Below are 19,155 nucleotides of genomic sequence, written 5' to 3'. Positions count from 1 at the left end.
CGGCCCAGGAATTGGCTGATCTCTTCATCCAGCACATTTTCCGGCTGCATGGCATTCCGGAAAACATAGTGTCAGATCGGGGAGTCCAATTTGTTTCTAAGTTTTGGAGAGCCTTTTGCCATCAACTGGATATGGACCTTGCTTTCTCATCAGGCTACCACCCACAGACCAATGGCCAGACCGAGAGAGTTAACCAATCCCTAGAACAGTTCCTCAGATGTTATGTTGCAGATGCGCAATCTGATTGGGTAAAATTTTTGCCGTTCGCAGAATTTGCGCACAACAACCTGAAAAGCTCCTCTTCAGGATTTTCCCCATTTCAGGTAGTCTCGGGAAGATCACAGAAGTTTGCTCTATTGCCGGTGGCATCCACACCATTCCCGGCTCTGGAGGATTGGCAGAGAGCTTTAAAGGAGATTTGGGGAATGGTTAAGAGAAACCTAGGGAAAGCTTTCCAAACCCAGAAAAAGCAGGCAGATAAAAGGCGGTCCGTAGAGTGGAAGTTTTCTCCAGGAGATTTAGTGTGGGAATCCACTCGGCATTTGGCCTTGAAGCAGCTGTCACCCAAACTGGGTCCTAGATTTATAGGACCATTCCCAGTGTCCAAGAAAATTAATAATGTCACTTACGCGATTGATCTCCCAGCCAGTATGAGAGGTGTGAGATCATTCCATGTGTCTCTATTGAAGCCAGCAGTGCACGTGGATTCCTCTCCCCCCCCCCCCCCCCTCTGTGTTGGTTGATGACCAACCAGAATATGAAATTGAAAAGATCCTGGACTCTCGCTTAGTGCAGAATTCCGTACAGTATCTGGTCCACTGGAAAGGATATGGTGTGGAGGAAAGAGCTTGGGTGCCAGATTGTCGCATGCATGCGGAGGAATTAAAGAAAGAATTTCATGACTCACATCCTGGGAAGCCTGGTGGGAAGTGTCCGGAGTCCACTCCTCGGGGGGGAGGTACTGTAAAGGATTGCGGAGACACCGCCTGCTAGGTCTGGCAGCGGGGCGGCTGTCTCCGCGTTCAGACCGGCGGTTTCCGCACAGCAGCATGCGTCTGGTGTGTCTGAGCCTAGTAGTGCACACAGATGGAGAGCTACGCGCGGGCGCGCTAGAAGGCAGGACCTTTATGCCAATAGGAGAGGGATCAGCTGATCAGGACTGTCAGCTGATCCCAGCGCAGAGAGTGATTGGCTGAGTGGGGCTGGGCGGCGCTGAGGAGCGCTGCACTATATATACTTCTTGCCTGTTGTCTGATGATTCTGCAGATCATCAACAATCAACAACAACAACAACAAATAACATTTGTAAAGCGCTTTTCTCCCGTGGGACTCAAAGCGCATAAGCATGGCTCCGACCATCGTGGTACAGGGGAAGAATTTTATAAATCTGGAAATGCCAGGCTAAACAGGTGGCTTTTCAGTCTGGATTTGAATAGCTCCAGGGATGGTGCTGTCTTTACTGGGTGTGGTAGGGAGTTCCAAAGAGTAGGGGCAGCATGACAGAAGGCTCTGTCTCCAGATTTTTTGAGGTGCACTCTGGGAGTGACCAAGTTTATAGAACTTGCTGATCTGAGGTTGTGAGAGGTGTGGTGCAGCTTCAGCAAGTCCTTCATGTATCCAGGGCCAATCAGATTCTCACTGTGTGCTGACACCAATCGTTACAGTTGTATGCTAAAATGGGTCTCCTGAATTAGAAGTATATTGGCCTGCAACCTTTCTGCCTCCTTGAATAGTAATTGTCACTTAATAGGGGAATAAAGCGCCTTAACATTTAGAGAGACTATCTGTACCAAAATAATTGGCTAGAGAGTGTGCAGACAGCCAAATACAGCTTATTAGCGGAATAGCTAAGAGACTTGAGGTTGAAGGTCGAGACATGGTTATAAAACACTTTAAACACATCTGCATGAACAAAAAACAAAAACTAAGAATAAAAACAACATAACAAACCAAATGTATAGTACAAGAACACCACACATCTAAACGGGCATGGTTCTGCTATGACCCTCTGGTCCTCAAAAAGAAAGTGTATCAGAGGGATAAGCAGAACTTGGGGTAACATAAGGACTAAACCAAGAACAATTACAGTGAACTCTACACTGAGATGCCCCAGCTAAAGTATGATATAAGAAAGAGAACCGGCATTAGATCAGCTATGAGGAGATCCTATTCCCCCAGTTGCCATCATTAGGGGCATTCGGGAGAAGGATTGAAGAAGATGATAAAAATTCGAAACCCCCGGTACTCTGACATCGCGGTAACTGGACTGTCCAGTCTGTGGACATTCGCTGACTTGATCGCCTTTCTGTGCCAGAGTCAGTATCAGTATCCCTTCTAGAGTAATTCTTAGTAGGGCTTCCGTGCAGGGCTGGACTGTCCAGGCCAAGTCTCTTAAGAAAATCAGGAGCATCATCCGGATCCTGAAGGATAAAGGTCCTGGAGTTTTTTGGTAGCAATTAACTTAAAGGGGAACCCCCATTTATATCAGATCCCTGCTTCTCTTAATGCCTACATAACTGGTCTGAGGACCCGATGCTTTTCCAATGTAACCGGGAAAAGATAGCTATAGAACAAGAGAGTTTCCCCCTCAAACTCAATTTATTGCATATTCCTAGCTGCATATAGTAGGGCTTGCTTGCTCTCATAGTAGTGAAAGATCACATCGTGTGGAGTCTGGGTGTTCCATTGAGACCCCCCATCCGCCATAGTGAAGGCAACAAGTGTTTAAACAAGCGCAAAAGGTAGGCCCAAAGCTGATCCGGGGAGACAGAGTTAGGGACCCCTCAGATGCGTACATTTTGTCTCCGCTCCCTATCCTATGTCTTCCTGGGCAATTCTTAAATATCTTATGCCTGGATGTGGCTGGATGGTGTAATGGTTAAGGGCGCTGCCTCTGACACAGGAAACCAGGGTTCTAATGTTTGTTAAGCCAGCACCTATTCAGTAGGAGACCTTGGGCCAGTCTCCCTAACTCTGCTACTGCCTATAGAGTGCGTCCTAGTGGCTGCTGATCTGGCGCTTTGAGTCCGCCAGGAGAAAAGCGCAATATAAGTGTTCTTTGTTTGTTTATTATGTCTGCCTGGGTCTGAACGTGCTCGTCCTTTAAAGCATTGTGACGTCTGATAATATCATCAGTTTTATCTGCTAGCGCATTTGTCCGCTCACGTACGGCTGCAATGTCCGTTTTGAGCTCCTTGGTGGCTGTAGCATTCAATTCGTTCATGCTATCCACCATTGATTGCCTGTTGCACTCCGAAAGCCTCTCCATCTGCTCTAATGTGCTCTAGTGTTTTTAGCCTGATGAAAGAGAGTTGAGCTCTCGGAAATGCGTCGCTGTTAGAATAAATACTTTTAATTACACTACACAGCAGCCTCCGTTTATCTTCTCCACCACGCACCTGCTTTTCAGTTCACAAACCTCTCCCCAGCTGCCTGCTGCTTGCTTGTGTGAGACACAGACACGCAGAGCAGAGTGGAGTTTCTCCCAGCCATTACCCCTCACACAAACTGAGCCAGCTTCTGCCTTTCAGAGCTCCTGCAGCCTGTGGCTTACAAGTGTAAAGCATACAGAGCAGCGTGGAGTAATCTAGGCACAAACTTGGTTCCTCCTGCACATCCAAGACACCTCTGTGCAGACACTTCTACGCATGAATGCGGCCACCTATAGCAGTAGGCATACCTCCCAACATTTTAAACGAAGAAACCGGGACACTGGCCACACCCCTAACCACACCCCCAACCACACCCCCAAGACACGCCTACCATCATTTTTTTAAATATTTTTTTTTATTAATATTTATGCCCTTATTCTTTTTTTTTTTAATTAAATATACCCTCATACACCCTGCCCGTGGGTGGGGAGGAGGGTAAGGGTGCCCGTGGGTGGGGAGGAGGGTGAGGATGGGTGCCAAAAAATGATCGAGGCGCCAGCCGCGCGCGGTATGCGGGATGCGGCCATATCATTACTACCTCCCTCCCTTGAGATCTGCCCCCGTGTCCCCGTTAGCAGAATGCGCAGCGAGCGGAGCAGGCTGTCATCTTACCTCCGTCCATGCACGCATTACCGATGTCTTTCTCCAGCTTCCTGCTTCCTGTGACGTCACAGGAAGCAGAGTGAAGCCGGACATCGGTATGCGTGCATGGACGCAGGTAATGACAGCCCGCTCCGCTCGCTGCGCACTCTGCTAACGGGGACACGGGGGCAGATCTCAAGGGAAGGAGGGAGGGAGGTAGTAATGATATGGCCGGCATCCCACATATCACTTAGGCGCGGCTGGCGCCTCGATCATTTTTTTTTTTACTGCTGCCCACTGCCGCCGGGACTTGGGGGGCTCATACCGTGACAGCGGGAGAGCCCCCCCAAATCGTGACAGTCCCGACGAGATCGGGACGGTTGGGCCCTCTGGCAGTAGGTAGCATTTGTGAGGGGTGGAAATACATCTGATCCAGGCCTGAAGTTTAGTGGACGGAGGAGCATATACAGTGGTGTGAAAAACTATTTGCCCCCTTCCTAAATTTTTATTCTTTTGCATGTTTGTCACACTTAAATGTTTCTGCTCATCACAAACCGTTAACTATTAGTCAAAGATAACATAATTGAACACAAAATGCAGTTTTAAATGATGGTTTTTATTATTTAGTGAGAAAAATAACTCAAAACCTACATGGCCCTGTGTGAAAAAGAAATTGCCCCCTAAACCTAATAACTGGTTGGGCCACCCTTAGCAGCAATAACTGCAATCAAGCGTTTGCGATAACTTGCAACGAGTCTTTTACAGTGCTCTGGAGGAATTTTGGCCCACTCATCTTTGCAGAATTGTTGTAATTCAGCTTTATTTGAGGGTTTTCTAGCATGAACCGCCTTTTTAAGGTCATGCCACAACATCTCAATAGGATTCAGGTCAGGACTTTGACTAGGCCACTCCAAAGTCTTCATTTTGTTTTTCTTCAGCCATTCAGAGGTGGATTTGCTGGTGTGTTTTAGGTCATTGTCCTGCTGCAGCACCCAAGATTGCTTCAACTTGAGTTGACAAACAGATGGCATTCTCCTTCAGGATTTTTTGGTAGACAGTAGAATTCATGGTTCCATCTATCACAGCAAGCCTTCCAGGCCCTGAAGCAGCAAAACAACCCCAGACCATCACACTACCACCACCATATTTTACTGTTGGTATGATGTTCTTTTGCTGAAATGCTGTGCTACTTCTACGCCAGATGTAACGGGACACGCACCTTCCAAAAAGTTCAACTTTTGTCTCGTCGGTCCACAAGGTATTTTCCCAAAAGTCTTGCCAATCATTGAGATGTTTTTTAGCAAAATTGAGATGAGCCTTAATGTTATTTTTGCTTAAAAGTGGTTTGCGCCTTGGATATCTGCCATGCAGACCGTTTTTGCCCAGTCTCTTTCTTATGGTGGAGTCATGAACAATGACCTTAATTGAGGCAAGTGAGGCCTGCAGTTCTTTAGATGTTGTCCTGGGGTCTTTTGTGGCCTCTCGGATGAGTTTTCTCTGCGCTCTTGGGGTAATTTTGGTCGGCCAGCCACTCCTGGGAAGGTTCATCACTGTTCCTTGTTTTTGCCATTTGTGGATAATGGCTCTCACTGTGGTTCGCTGGAGTCAGAAAGCTTTAGAAATGGCTTTATAACCTTTACCAGACTGATAGATCTCAATTACAGTACTTTGTTCTCATTTGTTCCTGAATTTCTTTGGATCTTGGCATGATGTCTAGCTTTTGAGGTGCTTTTGGTCTACTTCTCTGTGTCAGATAGCTCCTATTTAAGCGATTTCTTGATTGAAACAGGTGTGGCAGTAATCAGGCCTGGGGGTGACTACAGAAATTGAACTCAGGTGTGGTAAACCACAGTTAAGTTATTTTTTAACAAGGAGGGCAATCACTTTTTCACACAGGGCCATGTAGATTTGGAGTTTTTTTTCTCACTAAATAATAAAAACCATCATTTAAAACTGCATTTTGTGTGTTATCTTTGACTAATAGTTAACGGTTTTTGATGAGCAGAAACATTTAAGTGTGACAAACATACAAAAGAATAAGAAATCAGGAAGGGGGCAAATAGTTTTTCACACCACTGTATGCCAGTACATCTTGTGAAGGAAGATCGCTGGAAGGACCTGGTCCATGGTTCTGACCGGGACAAAAGCTCTTCAGCCGACCAACCCATATAGGCTAATCGGCAAGAATCTCAGTTGAGACTATTCCACGGTTGGCTAACCAGTTTTCTCAAATTGTCAACTGAGTGCACTCCCCCCACCCTCCCTTTTTTCCCCTTGTCCTTTACAGATATCCATCTGCTCTAATGGCACCGCTGGTGGGGAATCCACCTGCGACTGTGAGCCACGAGTGACTGTGCAGGGCGTCCAGGCTCCATCTTGTTTGATAGTGGAGCTAAGAAACGTTTCCATCTGCTCCGGCTGTGAGTCACCATCGGCTGTTTTTTTTCTGCTGCTTCGGTCCCACAAGGGACACAAATTGCCGGTCTGCCCTTCCTGGAAGCACCTCTGTCAGGGGAAACTGAGTGGGTCACACAGCGAAGCTCACAGAGATGAAGCCATCTTGGTCCAGCACCCTCCCCCCTCTTTGCTTGATTTACTCTATGTGGCCTCTATCTGGGGCCTTATTATTTTTGGCTGAAATCTCTCTTAAAGCATGAGAGACACTCAACTAAACACTACCAACTACTTGAGCAATCTTTAAAAATAAAAAAGTTAAAAAAAGACACCTAGAAATAAATAAAATCTTCAGACTATACTAACACTTAAAGTGAAAAGGTGTGTATTAACCCCAATTTATTTCAGACTCAAAGTAAACCTAAGATGAAAATATAAAAAAAAAATTATAAAAATGTACATACCTGAGGCTTCTTCCAGCCCTTGCCGTCCTCCTCCACTGCCTGGATTTTCCACTATGGGTAATTGAGCTAGTCGGAGCGTAGTGCGCATGTGCGGCCTGGCCGTGTGCCCTGTCGCGCTCCCACTGCCAGGAACATTCTGCTCAGTACTACAGCACAGGTGCAGACTGCTCGGGGTCACGGGAGAGCGACAGGGGAGCATGCACAGCAACTGGCCCCGACTGGCCTAATTACTGGGATCCATAGCGGAATATCCAGGTGGGGGAAGAGGACAGTGAGGGAGCTATTAGCCTGGAGGGGGCTGGAGGAAGCCCAAGGTATGTATCACGTTTTTATCATCTCAGGTAAGTTTAAATGGGAACTGAAGTAAGAGGTATATAGAGGCTGTCATATTTATTTCCTTTTAATCAATACCAGTTGCCTGGCAGCCCTGCTGGTCTATTTCTCTGCAGTAGTATCTGAATAACACCAGAAACAAGCATGCAGTTAGTCTTGTCAGATCTGACATTAAAGTCTGAAACACCTGATCTGCTGCATGCTTGTTCAGGGGCTATGGCTAATAGTATTAGTGGCAGAGGATCAGCAGGGCTGCCAGGCTTGCTTAAAGAGAACCCGAGGTGGGTTTGAAGAATATTATCTGCATACAGAGGCTGGATCTGCCTATACAGCCCAGCCTCTGTTGCTATCCCAAACCCCCCTAAGGTCCCCCTGCACTCTGCAATCCCTCATAAATCACAGCCACGCTGCTGACAAACAGCTTGTCAGAGCTGGCTGTGTTTATCTCTATAGTGTCAGTCTGCTGCTCTCCACGCCTCCTGCAGAACTCCAGTCCCCGCCTGCATCCTTTCCCTCCCTGCTGATAGGAGGGAAGGGACGGGGGCAGGGACCGGAGCTATGCAGGAGGCGGGGGAGCAGCTGAGACTGACACTACAGATGTAAACACAGCCTCACAGCATGGCTGTGATTTATGAGGGATTGCAGAGTGCAGGGGGACCTTAGGGGGGTTTGGGATAGCAACAGAGGCTGGGCTGTATAGGCAGATCCAGCCTCTGTATGCAGATAACATTCTTTAAACACACCTCGGGTTCTCTTTAAAAGGAAATAAACATGGCAGCCTCCATATACCTCTCTCTTCAGTTCCCCTTTAAGTGAATCTAAGCCTTTGTTTAAAAAAAAATTACCAGATATCTGTGGTACATTGTTTTCTTCCAAATGTAGACCTGTTTGAGTAGGAAAACTCTGTTATCACTATCACTGTGTGCATTTACTTGCATAAACCTGTTTTTTCTTTAGTACAGATTCCTTAATTATCTCAAGAATAATGTGCAGTGTACTCTGTGGTAGTTTTATTACACATACTGTACATAATAAATGATGACAAACTCACCTCTGAAAGTTCTTCGCCTGGCCCACATTGTATGCATGGAAAGCAGTTTCCTTGTTCATCTTCATATTCATTTTCCAGACAGGCAGAAATGCCTTGGCATACTATGACTAACTATAAAACACATCAGAAATGATGAAGGTTTATATCTTCATTTTTTTTAAGCATAACCAAAACATGAAATTATAACTCATTCACTCAAAACTACCATCAAATCAGTTTTGAAGCCATACCATAAATAAGAGGATGCATAGCAGGTATCCACGTGTCATCATCCTTGAGGATCTTGGATAACTTTTAAAGCAGATTGACCACAAAATATGAACTTTGGATCTTCAGTTTTCTAAGCCTGGAAATAAAGGTTAAAGGTAAGCATTTTCCTGAAGCCTCTTGAATTGCAGGTTTTGAATTTTCATTACTGCCCCTTGCTTTATATGAGTATGGTAGGGAATAGAGTGTGAGCTGCTCTGAGGGGTAGTTAGTGAAAATGCTATTTACGGTATACTGTGTAAATCGCTGCAGATGATGTCGGCACTATATAAATACAAAATAATAATAATTATTATTATTTTCCTTCCTACAGTACTTCTCCAAGTGTTTTTGGTGCCCCCAACAGGAAGTAAAAATCTCTTCAATGGGAACTAAGCTTGCAGAAGTAACATGTTACAATAACAATCTGGAGCATAGTGGAGAACATCTGTTATTTTTTTTTTTTTTCAGTGAAAAAATTCACACATAGCGGTAGTCAGAGATAATTTCTAGTGGTTATCAACCACAGTCAAGTTATGAGAGCAATTGATGGGCTTTTGTCAGGGTTTCCTGAAAGAAGCTTTCAAAGTAGGGAAAGATGTTGTGGGTGGAAAACTTCCATGATAGCAGCCATAACCGTTGTTAAACTGTGAGGTGCTGTTGCTATCCCAAAGGGAAAATTCATAAACTGGAAGATAAGGGAACTGGGACAACACTCATATATGCGGAAGCAGGAAATTTGGGCGCATGAGGCAGGTGGACAAAAAGGGCGCCGCCATTCACTCCCATAATAAATATCGTTTAATGGGCGCCCAACAGGAAAAAAGGGCGCCGGAGAAAAATAACGTTTTAAAAGCGGCGCCCGGAGACTTTTAAAGTTTTATAACTGCTTCTCATGATTACACATTATTTAATGATGTATAATTTTTTAAACATTATTTTTAAACGAAAAACAGTACAATATTTTTTTAAAACATTATTTTAAAATGTTATTAATGCTTATCACAGGGGGGGGGGGGGTCTTATGTTTAGGCACCACCAGGGGGGGTCTTAGGTTTAGGCACCAGCAGGGGGGTCTTAGGTTTAGGCACCAGCAGGGGGGTCTTAGGTTTAGGCACCCCCAGGGGGGTCTTAGGTTTAGGCACCACCAGGGGGGTCTTAGGTTTAGGCACCAACAGGGGGGTCTAGGGGTTAGGGGTAGGTACAGGGAGGGTTCTGTGTCAGAGTAGGGTTAGGTATAGCTTTAGTAACATTCTTATTAATGTTTTATGAAATGTTATTATAAATTTCACTTTTTAAACAGGGAAGATTAACGTTTTTACAATTGCCGATTTCATACACATTATTTAATGATTTATAACTTTATAAAACATTATTTTTAAACGAAATATAGCACAATTTTTTTTAAACGTTATTCATGCTTATCGTTTAAGACCCTGCGCCCTTTTTTCCCGGCGCCCTTTTTTAACGTACACCATATATGCTGAGTACACACAATACATCTTCCGCTCGATAGATGGATTTGATAGATACTTCCCGACATGTCCGTCATTCCTTCTGATCGATTCTGCGCTTGATTTCTCATAGAAGAGAACGGAAAAAGATAAGAAAAACGAGAGGAAGATAAGAGAATCGAGCGCAGAATCGAGTGGAAAGAACCGATTGGGTGGAAAATCGAGCGGAAAAACATATCGTGTGTACCCAGCATTACAAACAAAAAAAGCTACATTAAAATGTATGCATGGATTTACAGTATGGTTGAAATTCAAGGCCAACGTGAAGTCTTGCCACCTGGCAGTAAAAGGTCTCTACTTCTTCTATATCTTAAAGGCCAAGGCCATTTTCTGCTAGGGGGCAGATCTATGCATTGGAAGCTAGCTGATATGGGGGTTCCAGTAAATCTTATTAAACAAACAAAGTTTTGGGAAATTCTAACTTTTAAGCATTAGCGTACATCTGTTTTTATTTTTAATGTACACCAGAGAAGCATTATAAAGAAGCTTAGAATATAGCTGTAGAGTAGCTGTTAAATAGAAATCAAAACTAGTGTTTGGAAAAAGAACTTGTAGAGGGTGCAGACAGGAACAAAGGACACTGATCGGGCCCTAAGCAATCTAACTGTGGGAACATTTAAGAGTAATGTGCAGGTACTCTGCAGGAGAAGAATGGGTGTAAGGGTCCGCTCCTCTCGGCCGCAGTATGGTCTGAGGCGGCGACAGAGGTAGTGTCAGCTGACTCTTAGGCAGGGGTTTTATTTAAATAATATATGAAATGGTTGCTGACCCTGCCTGGGATTGAACCCTGGTTTCCCACTTCGGAGGTGGTGAGCTTGACCACTGTACTATGGCTAATACTGTCAGAAAGGCTTGCTGGTCAGTACTGGGTGGCTAAGCTGACCTGTTGTGGTCATCTGTATCTGCTGATCTCAATTTCAGCTGATTAATGCCTGCATGTGATTGGCTGTTGTGTGCATGTGGCCGGCCACTGATTGGTTGCATGTAGTATATTAACCTGCTGAGTGCTTCCTGTCATTGCCTGTGATAGTGTTAGCTAGTCTAGCTGCTGGGTGTGTGTATCCTGGTTGGAAAACTATTCTTTATTCGATTACTCGGATTTTTGACCTTTGCCTGATTTTGGACCTTCCTTGCTCGCTGCCTGAACTGACCCCGGAAACTCTCGAATACTCTCTTTCCTGCTCCTTTTGTACTGCGAATCTCGGATACCTGTGTATGACCCCGGACTGTTATTGGACTCTGCTTTTGTTTCTCGTGTTTGGTGTTGGTGATCTATCTATATCCACCCTGCGTTCAGCCTCAATATCTTGCGCCCTAAAGGCCTGGGTGTAACCGAAGTTGGGTAGGTGTTGTTTCTCGCCTCCCGTTCAAGCGGGGACACGCCACACAAGGCGAAGACGGCGGAGATAGATTGGGACATTGAGGCTGATTTGTGGGTGGATAGGCTGCCAGACCTTACATTATCACGGGCCATACTATTATTATTATCATCATGGAGGAGCTCCAACGCCAGATTTTGCTACTCATTGGAGCCGTTAATCAGCTCACAGAACGGGTAAATACCCTACAAATCCAGCAAGCTAATCTGCCGGTTCAACCTGCGGACAATGCTCCAGCCTTGGGAACTTCTGCAGAACTGAAGTTGCCACTTCCAGAAAAGTTTTCAGGTTCCAGGAGTCAGTTTAGTAACTTCATGAACTCTTGTCAAATGTATTTCCGTGTCAGACCAATTGCCTCTGGTTCAGAATCTCAACGTGTGGCTCTTATTTCACTTCTCCAAGGGGATCCCCAATCCTGGGCTTTTGGTTTACCACAGGGGCATGTGGCTCTTTCTTCTGTTGATGAATTTTTCAAGGCCATGGCCGTATTATACTCAGATCCTGATCTCTCCACTATAGCCGTTCAGAAGTTAAGAGATTTGAGACAAGGCCGCAGACTTGCAGAGGAATACGCTGCTGAATTCCGCAGGTGGTCAGTCTCTACTAACTGGAACGATCCTGCCTTACTTGATCAGTTCCTGCTTGGTCTTTCGGAGACTGTAAAAGACATATTAGTCAGTCACCCAGTTCCTGAGACGCTTGAGGAGGCTATCACCCATGCCATTCGGGTAAATCGGAGAGTCCGGCAGCGATGTCAGGGGAGAACTTCTTTTCCTACTGTTACTTCTGTCCCTCAAGTCACTTCGTCTCCTGAAGAACCGATGCAACTCGGCTTCTCCAAATTAACTACTACTGAGAAATTAAGGAGACGCTCTGAGGGCCTGTGTCTCTATTGCGCAGGAAAGGGACATTTGACCAAGGACTGTCCTGTGAAAAAGAAGCCGGAAAACTCCAGCACCTAGGGGGGTCCGAGGAAACTCACCTAGGCGAGCAGGTACTTTCTCTTGAGTTAAAATGCATTTTATTACCTGTTAGCATTTATTGGGGTGACAAGTGTCATTCATGTGAAGCATTTCTTGATTGTGATGCAGCAGGTAATTTCATTGATTGTTCTCTGGCTGCTAATTTGGGTATTCCTGCCTTAAAATTACAGTACAAGATCTGTGTGACGGCTATAGATGGTTCTCCTCTGCAGGGGAATTGTCTAGCTTTTTGTATAGCTATTACCTCAGAAATCTCGTTTAAAGTTGGTGCCTTGCATATTGAGTCTCAATCATTTTATTTGCTGAAGATGCCAACATGTTCTATTGTGTTGGGGTTGCCTTGGTTGCAGAAGCACAAACCACAGATCGATTGGAATTCTGGGCAACTTACTAGCTGGTCTTCCTTTTGTCAGAAGCATTGTTTGAAACTTATTCCTTTGCATGGGGTCGAGATAGCTTTTGATACTTTGCCTATTTGTTACAGAGAATTTGTTGATGTATTTTCTCCTCAGGCGGCTGACAAGCTTCCAGCCCACAGATCTTATGATTGCCCTATTGATCTGCTTCCTGGTACTATGCCTCCTAGAGGATGCCTTTATAATCTTTCTGGTCCTGAAGATTGGGCTATGAGGGATTATATTAAGGAAAATCTCAGTAAGGTTTACATTCGTCCATCCACTTCTCCCGTAGGAGCAGGTTTTTTCTTCGTGGAGAAGAAGGATGGCGGATTACGGCCCTGTATTGATTATAGAGGTCTGAATAAGATTACTGTTAAGAATAAGTATCCATTACCTCTCATTGATGATTTGTTTGCTCAAGTCACAGGAGCTCGGATCTTTACCAAACTTGATTTATTTAGATGATATTTTGATATATTCTGCTTCACTTACTGAACATAGATTTCATGTCAAGACAGTACAGTATTGCAGAAATTGAGAGAGAACTCTCTTTACGCCAAATTGGAAAAATGTGTTTTTGAGACCAATCAAATCTCGTTCCTAGGGTACATTATTTTGGATTCTGGTCTTGCCATGGATCCTGTTAAATTGTCCGCAGTCCTTAATTGGCCCCAACCTTCTGGGCTTAAGGCCCTCCAACGTTTCCTGGGTTTCGCGAATTTTTATCGCAAGTTTATTAAGGGGTTTTCTACCTTGGTCGCTCCTTTGACTGACCTAACTAAAAAAGAAGCTGATCCCACCTATTGGTCCCCTCAGGCCTGTCTTGCCTTCGAGGTATTGAAAAAGGCTTTTTGTACTGCCCCTGTATTGGCTCATCCAGATATTCTTAAACCTTTTATCATTGAAGTTGACGCTTCCGAGACTGGTGTGGGAGCAGTTCTTTCTCAGTACTCAGGGTCTCCAGAACGTCTCCACCCTTGTGCCTTCTTCTCTCGCAAGTTCTCTTCTTCTGAAAGAAATTACGACATAGGGAATAGAGAGCTGTTGGCAGTTAAGATGGCATTCGAGGAGTGGAGACATTGGTTGGAGGGAGCTTTGCATCCAGTCACTGTGTTTACTGATCACAAGAGCCTAGAATATATTGAAAGTGCCAAGAGACTCAATCCCAGACAGGCTCGGTGGGCATTGTTCTTTGCCCGTTTCAATTTTACCATTACTTATAAGCCTGGGTCCAAAAATACTAAGGCAGATGCATTGTCACATTGTTTTGAGCCTGAAACTAATCAACCTGTAAGTCCAGAATCCATTATTCCCAAACATTGTATTATCAATGCCCTGTCCACCAACCAGTTATCACCTGATCTTTCAGTGTTATTGTCATCCTGTCAGAATGATGCACCTGCCGGAAAACCACCAGGGCTGTTATTTGTACAATTAACTCTTTGGTTACAGGTCCTACAGCAGTTTCATGATTCTAAAGTAGCAGGTCATCCTGGTGAAAATAAGACTGTAAATTTATTGTCACGTCTGGCGGCCATCTCTAAGGGTGGATTGTAAGGCCTTTGTTAAGGCATGTCTAGTCTGTGCTCGAAATAAGACTACTCATCTTGCACCCAGAGGGAATCTGCAACCACTTCCCATCCCTGATAGACCGTGGACTCATGTGTCTATGGATTCTATTGTGGATTTACCCTGTAAGGGTCCGCTCCTCTCGGCCGCAGTATGGTCTGGGGCGGCGACAGAGGTAGTGTCAGCTGACAGGATAGTCAGCTGACTCTTAGGCAGGGTTTTATTTAAATAATATATGAAATGGTTGCTGACCCTGCCTGGTCTCCCACATCAGAGGTGGTGAGCTTGACCACTGTGCTATGGCTGATACTGTCAGAAAGCTTTGCTGGTCAGTACTGGGTGGCTAAGCTGACCTGTTGTGGTCATCTGTATCAGCTGATCTCACTGTCAGCTGATTAATGCCTGCATGTGATTGGCTGTGGTGTGCATGTGGCCGGCCACTGATTGGTTGCATGTAGTATATTAACCTGCTGAGTGCTTCCTGTCATTGCCCGTGATAATGTTAGCTAGTCTAGCTGCTGGGTGCGTGTATCCTGGTTGGAAAACTATTCTTTATTGGATTACTTGGATTTTTGACCACTGCCTGATTTTGGACCTTTCTTGCTCGCCGCCTGAACTGACTCTCCCACACACTCAAAAATACTCAAATCAATTTTTTTATTAAAACATATTATATAGGTAGAAAAAAACGTTTTGTAAAAAATAATACCTTTTAATGGCTAACTAATAGAGTTAAATGAGGCAAGCTTTCTGGGATCTAGTCCCCTTCAGGCATATTTCCAGATGTTAGCTGAAGTAAAACACTGATGCAGATAAATGGTGAACACGAAGATGACAATTGTGCTGGTTACTGGTTATCCTACAGTAACTTTTTTGCTATTATTAAAACATTAAAATTACAATAAAAAATAAACATAATTAGTTACCTAAGGGTTTGAACTTTTTTTTAAAATGCATGTCAAGAGGGTATATTACTATTATTTTTTAAATTATAAATTTGTAAATAGTAATGGACGAAAAAAAGGAAAAAAGGCACCTTTATTTCCAAATAAAATCCTGGCGCCATACATTGTGATAGGGACATCATTTAAATGGTGTAATCACCGGGACAAATGGGCAAATAAAATACGTGGGTTTTAATTATGGTAGCATGTATTATTATAAAGCTATAATGGCTAAAAACTGACAAATAATTTTTTCCTCACTATTCCTGTTAAAATGCATTAAGAATAAAATAGTTCTTAGCAAAATGTACCACCCAAAGAAAGTCTGATTGGTGGCAAAAAAACAAACAAAAAACCTATAGATCATTTCATTGCGATAAGTAGTGATAAAGTGAATGGGAGGTGAAAATTGCTCGGTTGCATAAGGTGAAAATTGGCTGAAGTGGTTAAGACAGAGCAGCAGAGTTTCTCTAGTTTTATCTTGTTTGGGTGCCATCTTAGCTCTGCACCCCTTCCTTTCCTACTTTATATGGTGTCCTGTATCCGTGCATAGTTCAGTTCCCTGACAAACTATTTTTTTCTGCAATGCCATCTGCATCCTCAGCCATATATTCTCTTTCCTTTTATCTTTGAATTTGAATGATCCGAAGAAGAACACTGAGGAAATTGAGAAAGGTAAAAGTACAAATGCCTCCAGAAAAGGGTAAGCTGCTTCTGTGGAAAACGCTGCATAGGTAGTGTTCAGACTGCTATTGGCAGAGCTTAAATCCCAAAGTGAACACTGTATTCCATGGTGAATAAAAGAAAGGAATACATTTTCACAGATAACAAACCTCTGTTATACTTTTCTACTCTCCCTATTTGTCTTGCCTCCAATCCACCTAAAATAAGGGAAACAAACAGAGCAAACAGCATTATCCACCTAACCTTAATAAACACAAGTGGGTAGCCAATGTCACCCAGGTGACTCTGGTAAACAAGAAATACACTGTAACTAAAAACTCTGAAACTGTTGCAGGATAATCAGATCAACCTTAATTTAATACGCAACTGATACAGAGGCTGTATCTGGTATGCATTATCATGTATCCCACTATGGATTATTGACCTGAATGTTCCAGGCTCTCAGAACACAAGAGTGGGCAGACCTGAGCCAAGATTGTGGGAGGATGGAAGTGATACATTTCAGGGACTGTGTAGGAGAGGACACGTTTGACCTTATACTACTCAGACTTGATTTTATAATGCCAACAGTAATTATAACACAGCATTGTAAAAAAACTTGGCTGCTTTAATAATTATCTCATATACTATCACTCCATAAGTAAAGATATAACATCTCTAAAGAAAATCAATTTATATTACAGGTAGTCCCCGACTAACGAACGACCGACTTATGAACCACCCACAGATACGAACAGCCTGGCTTCAGTGATTATCTGGGAACAAGTCAAAAAAAAAATTCAAATTGGACTTGTAGGTTTTGAGAAAATCTATTTTAAAACATTCAAAGAAGAAAATGGCTTTTAAATTTATATAAGAAGGTACAGGGGGCAGAGGTGACACATAGGGGGACACTGGAGGACCTGGTCGGGGGGGGGGGGCACAGGGGAGGTACAGTGACAGAGATGGCACAATGTTCCGACTTAGAGAACCCGAGGTGGGATTTAATTATGTTAGTGGGGCACAGAGGCTAGTTGTGCACACTAACACCAGCCTCTGTTGCCCCATGGTGTGCCTCCAGGACCCCCCTGCGCGCCGCTATACCCCCCGCAGTGCTAGCGACACACAGCGTGTCGCCAGCACAATGTTTACCTCTGCCTGTCTGTTAGCGCCGCTCCCCCGCCTCCTCCATATCGGCGCTACCCGCCCGCGTCCCTTCCCTCCTGCTGATTGGAGGGAAGACTTGCAACACTGGGCCAGGGTAGTGTTGGGCGAACAGTGTTCGTCACTGTTCGGGTTCTGCAGAACATCACCCTGTTCGGGTGATGTTCGAGTTTGGCCGAACACCTGATGGTGTTCGGCCGAACTGTTCGGCCATATGGCCGAACTAAGAGCGCATGGACGAACGTTCCCCGAACGTTCGGCTAGCGCTGTGATTGGCCGAACGGGTCACGTAGTTCGGACCCGAACGCGCTCTGATTGGCCGAACGGGTCACGTGGTTCGGGTTAATAAATACCCGATCCACGTCATTTCTCCCCCATTTGTCAGTGGGTTTAGCTTTGGGTAGGCAGGCAGGGTAGTTCTCTCTCCAGCCAGGCTAGCCAGGGTCCCCCCAGTCGTGTCGCTGCTGGGAACAGTAGTACACCGCTCACCCACACTATATAGCATTGTGTTTACTGCCACTCTGTGTCTCTGCTGGGAACAGTAGTACACCGCTCACCCTGTATAGCATTGTGCTCTGTGTCGCTGCTGATAATAGTAGTACACCGTTCAGCCTCCACTGTATAGCATTGTGTTTACTGCCACTCTGTGTCTCTGCTGGGAACAGTAGTACACCGCTCACCCACCACTGTATAGCATTGTGCTCTGTGTCGCTGCTGGGAATAGTAGTACACCGCTCAGCCTCCACTGTATAGCATTGTGTTTACTGCCACTCTGTGTCTCTGCTGGGAACAGTAGTACACCGCTCACCCACCACTGTATAGCATTGTGCTCTGTGTCGCTGCTGGGAATAGTAGTACACCGCTCAGCCTCCACTGTATAGCATTGTGTTTACTGCCACTCTGTGTCTTTGCTGGGAACAGTAGTACACCGCTCACCCACCACTGTATAGCATTGTGCGCTGTATCGCTGCTGGGAACAGTAGTACACCACTCACCCACCACTGTATACAATTGTGCTCTGTGTCTCTGCTGGGAACAGTAGTACACCGCTCACCCACCACTGTATAGCATTGTGCTCTGTGTCGCTGCTGGGAACAGTAGTACACCGCTCACCCACCCACCACTGTATAGCATTGTGCTCTGTGTCGCTGCTGGGAACAGTAGTACACCGCTCACCCACCCACCACTGTATAGCATTGTGCTCTGTGTCGCTGCTGGGAACAGTAGTACACCGCTCAGCCACCACTGTATAGCATTGTGCTCTGTGTCGCTGCTGGGAACAGTAGTACACCGCTCACCCACCCACCACTGTATAGCATTGTGCTCTGTGTCGCTGCTGGGAACAGTAGTACACCGCTCACCCACCCACCACTGTATAGCATTGTGCTCTGTGTCGCTGCTGGGAACAGTAGTACACTACTCACCCACCACTGTATACCATTGTGCTCTGTGTTGCTGCTGGGAACAGTAGTACACCGCTCAGCCACCACTGTATAGCATTGTGTTTACTGCCACTCTGTGTCTCTGCTGGGAACAGTAGTACACCGCTCACCCACCACTGTATAGCATTGTGCTCTGTGTCGCTGCTGGGAACAGTAGTACACCGCTCAGCCACACTATATAGCATTGTGTTTACTGCCACTCTGTGTCTCTGCTGGGAACAGTAGTACACCACTCACCCACACTATATAGCATTGTGGTTACTGCCACTCTGTATCGCTGCTGGGAACAGTAGTACACCACTCACCCACCACTGTATAGCATTGTGCTCTGTGTCACTGCTGGGAATAGTAGTACACCGTTCACCCACCACTGTATAGCATTGTGCTCTGTGTCGCTGCTGGGAATAGTAGTACACCGCTCACCCGCCACTGTATAGCATTTCTGTACTGCCACTGTACTGCTGCCAGTCAGCGTGTACTTTAAGGATAAGTGAAATGAAGAAGAAATCCTGTGAAAGAGGGAGGGGCAAGGGAAGAGGTGTTTCCCCTGACGGTTCACGTACAGGCCACAGTGGAGCACCGAAGAAAACCCACTCAA

The 19,155-nt window shown here is 45.1% G+C and overlaps 1 protein-coding gene across 3 annotated transcripts in view; it reads right to left on the bottom strand.

Moving 5' to 3' along the window:
- The window catches only part of EDA2R (ectodysplasin A2 receptor), a 132,086-nt gene that overhangs the window by 68,486 nt on the left and 44,445 nt on the right, over window positions 1-19,155 (bottom strand). For all 3 annotated transcript variants that reach the window (XM_068247669.1, XM_068247670.1, XM_068247671.1), the window contains exons 2-3: window positions 8,486-8,601; window positions 8,256-8,366 (exon numbers count right to left, since the gene is read on the bottom strand). In XM_068247669.1, the coding sequence (XP_068103770.1) occupies window positions 8,256-8,366; window positions 8,486-8,527 (153 nt within the window). In that variant the 5' untranslated portion in view covers window positions 8,528-8,601. The remainder of the gene's footprint in view (window positions 1-8,255; window positions 8,367-8,485; window positions 8,602-19,155) is intronic.

The sequence above is a fragment of the Hyperolius riggenbachi genome, chromosome 8 (assembly GCF_040937935.1).
Source record: "Hyperolius riggenbachi isolate aHypRig1 chromosome 8, aHypRig1.pri, whole genome shotgun sequence".
Taxonomy (NCBI): Eukaryota; Metazoa; Chordata; class Amphibia; order Anura; family Hyperoliidae; genus Hyperolius; species Hyperolius riggenbachi.
Note: the sequence above shows the minus strand (reverse complement) of the source record. Positions and strands in the feature narration are given on the sequence as shown.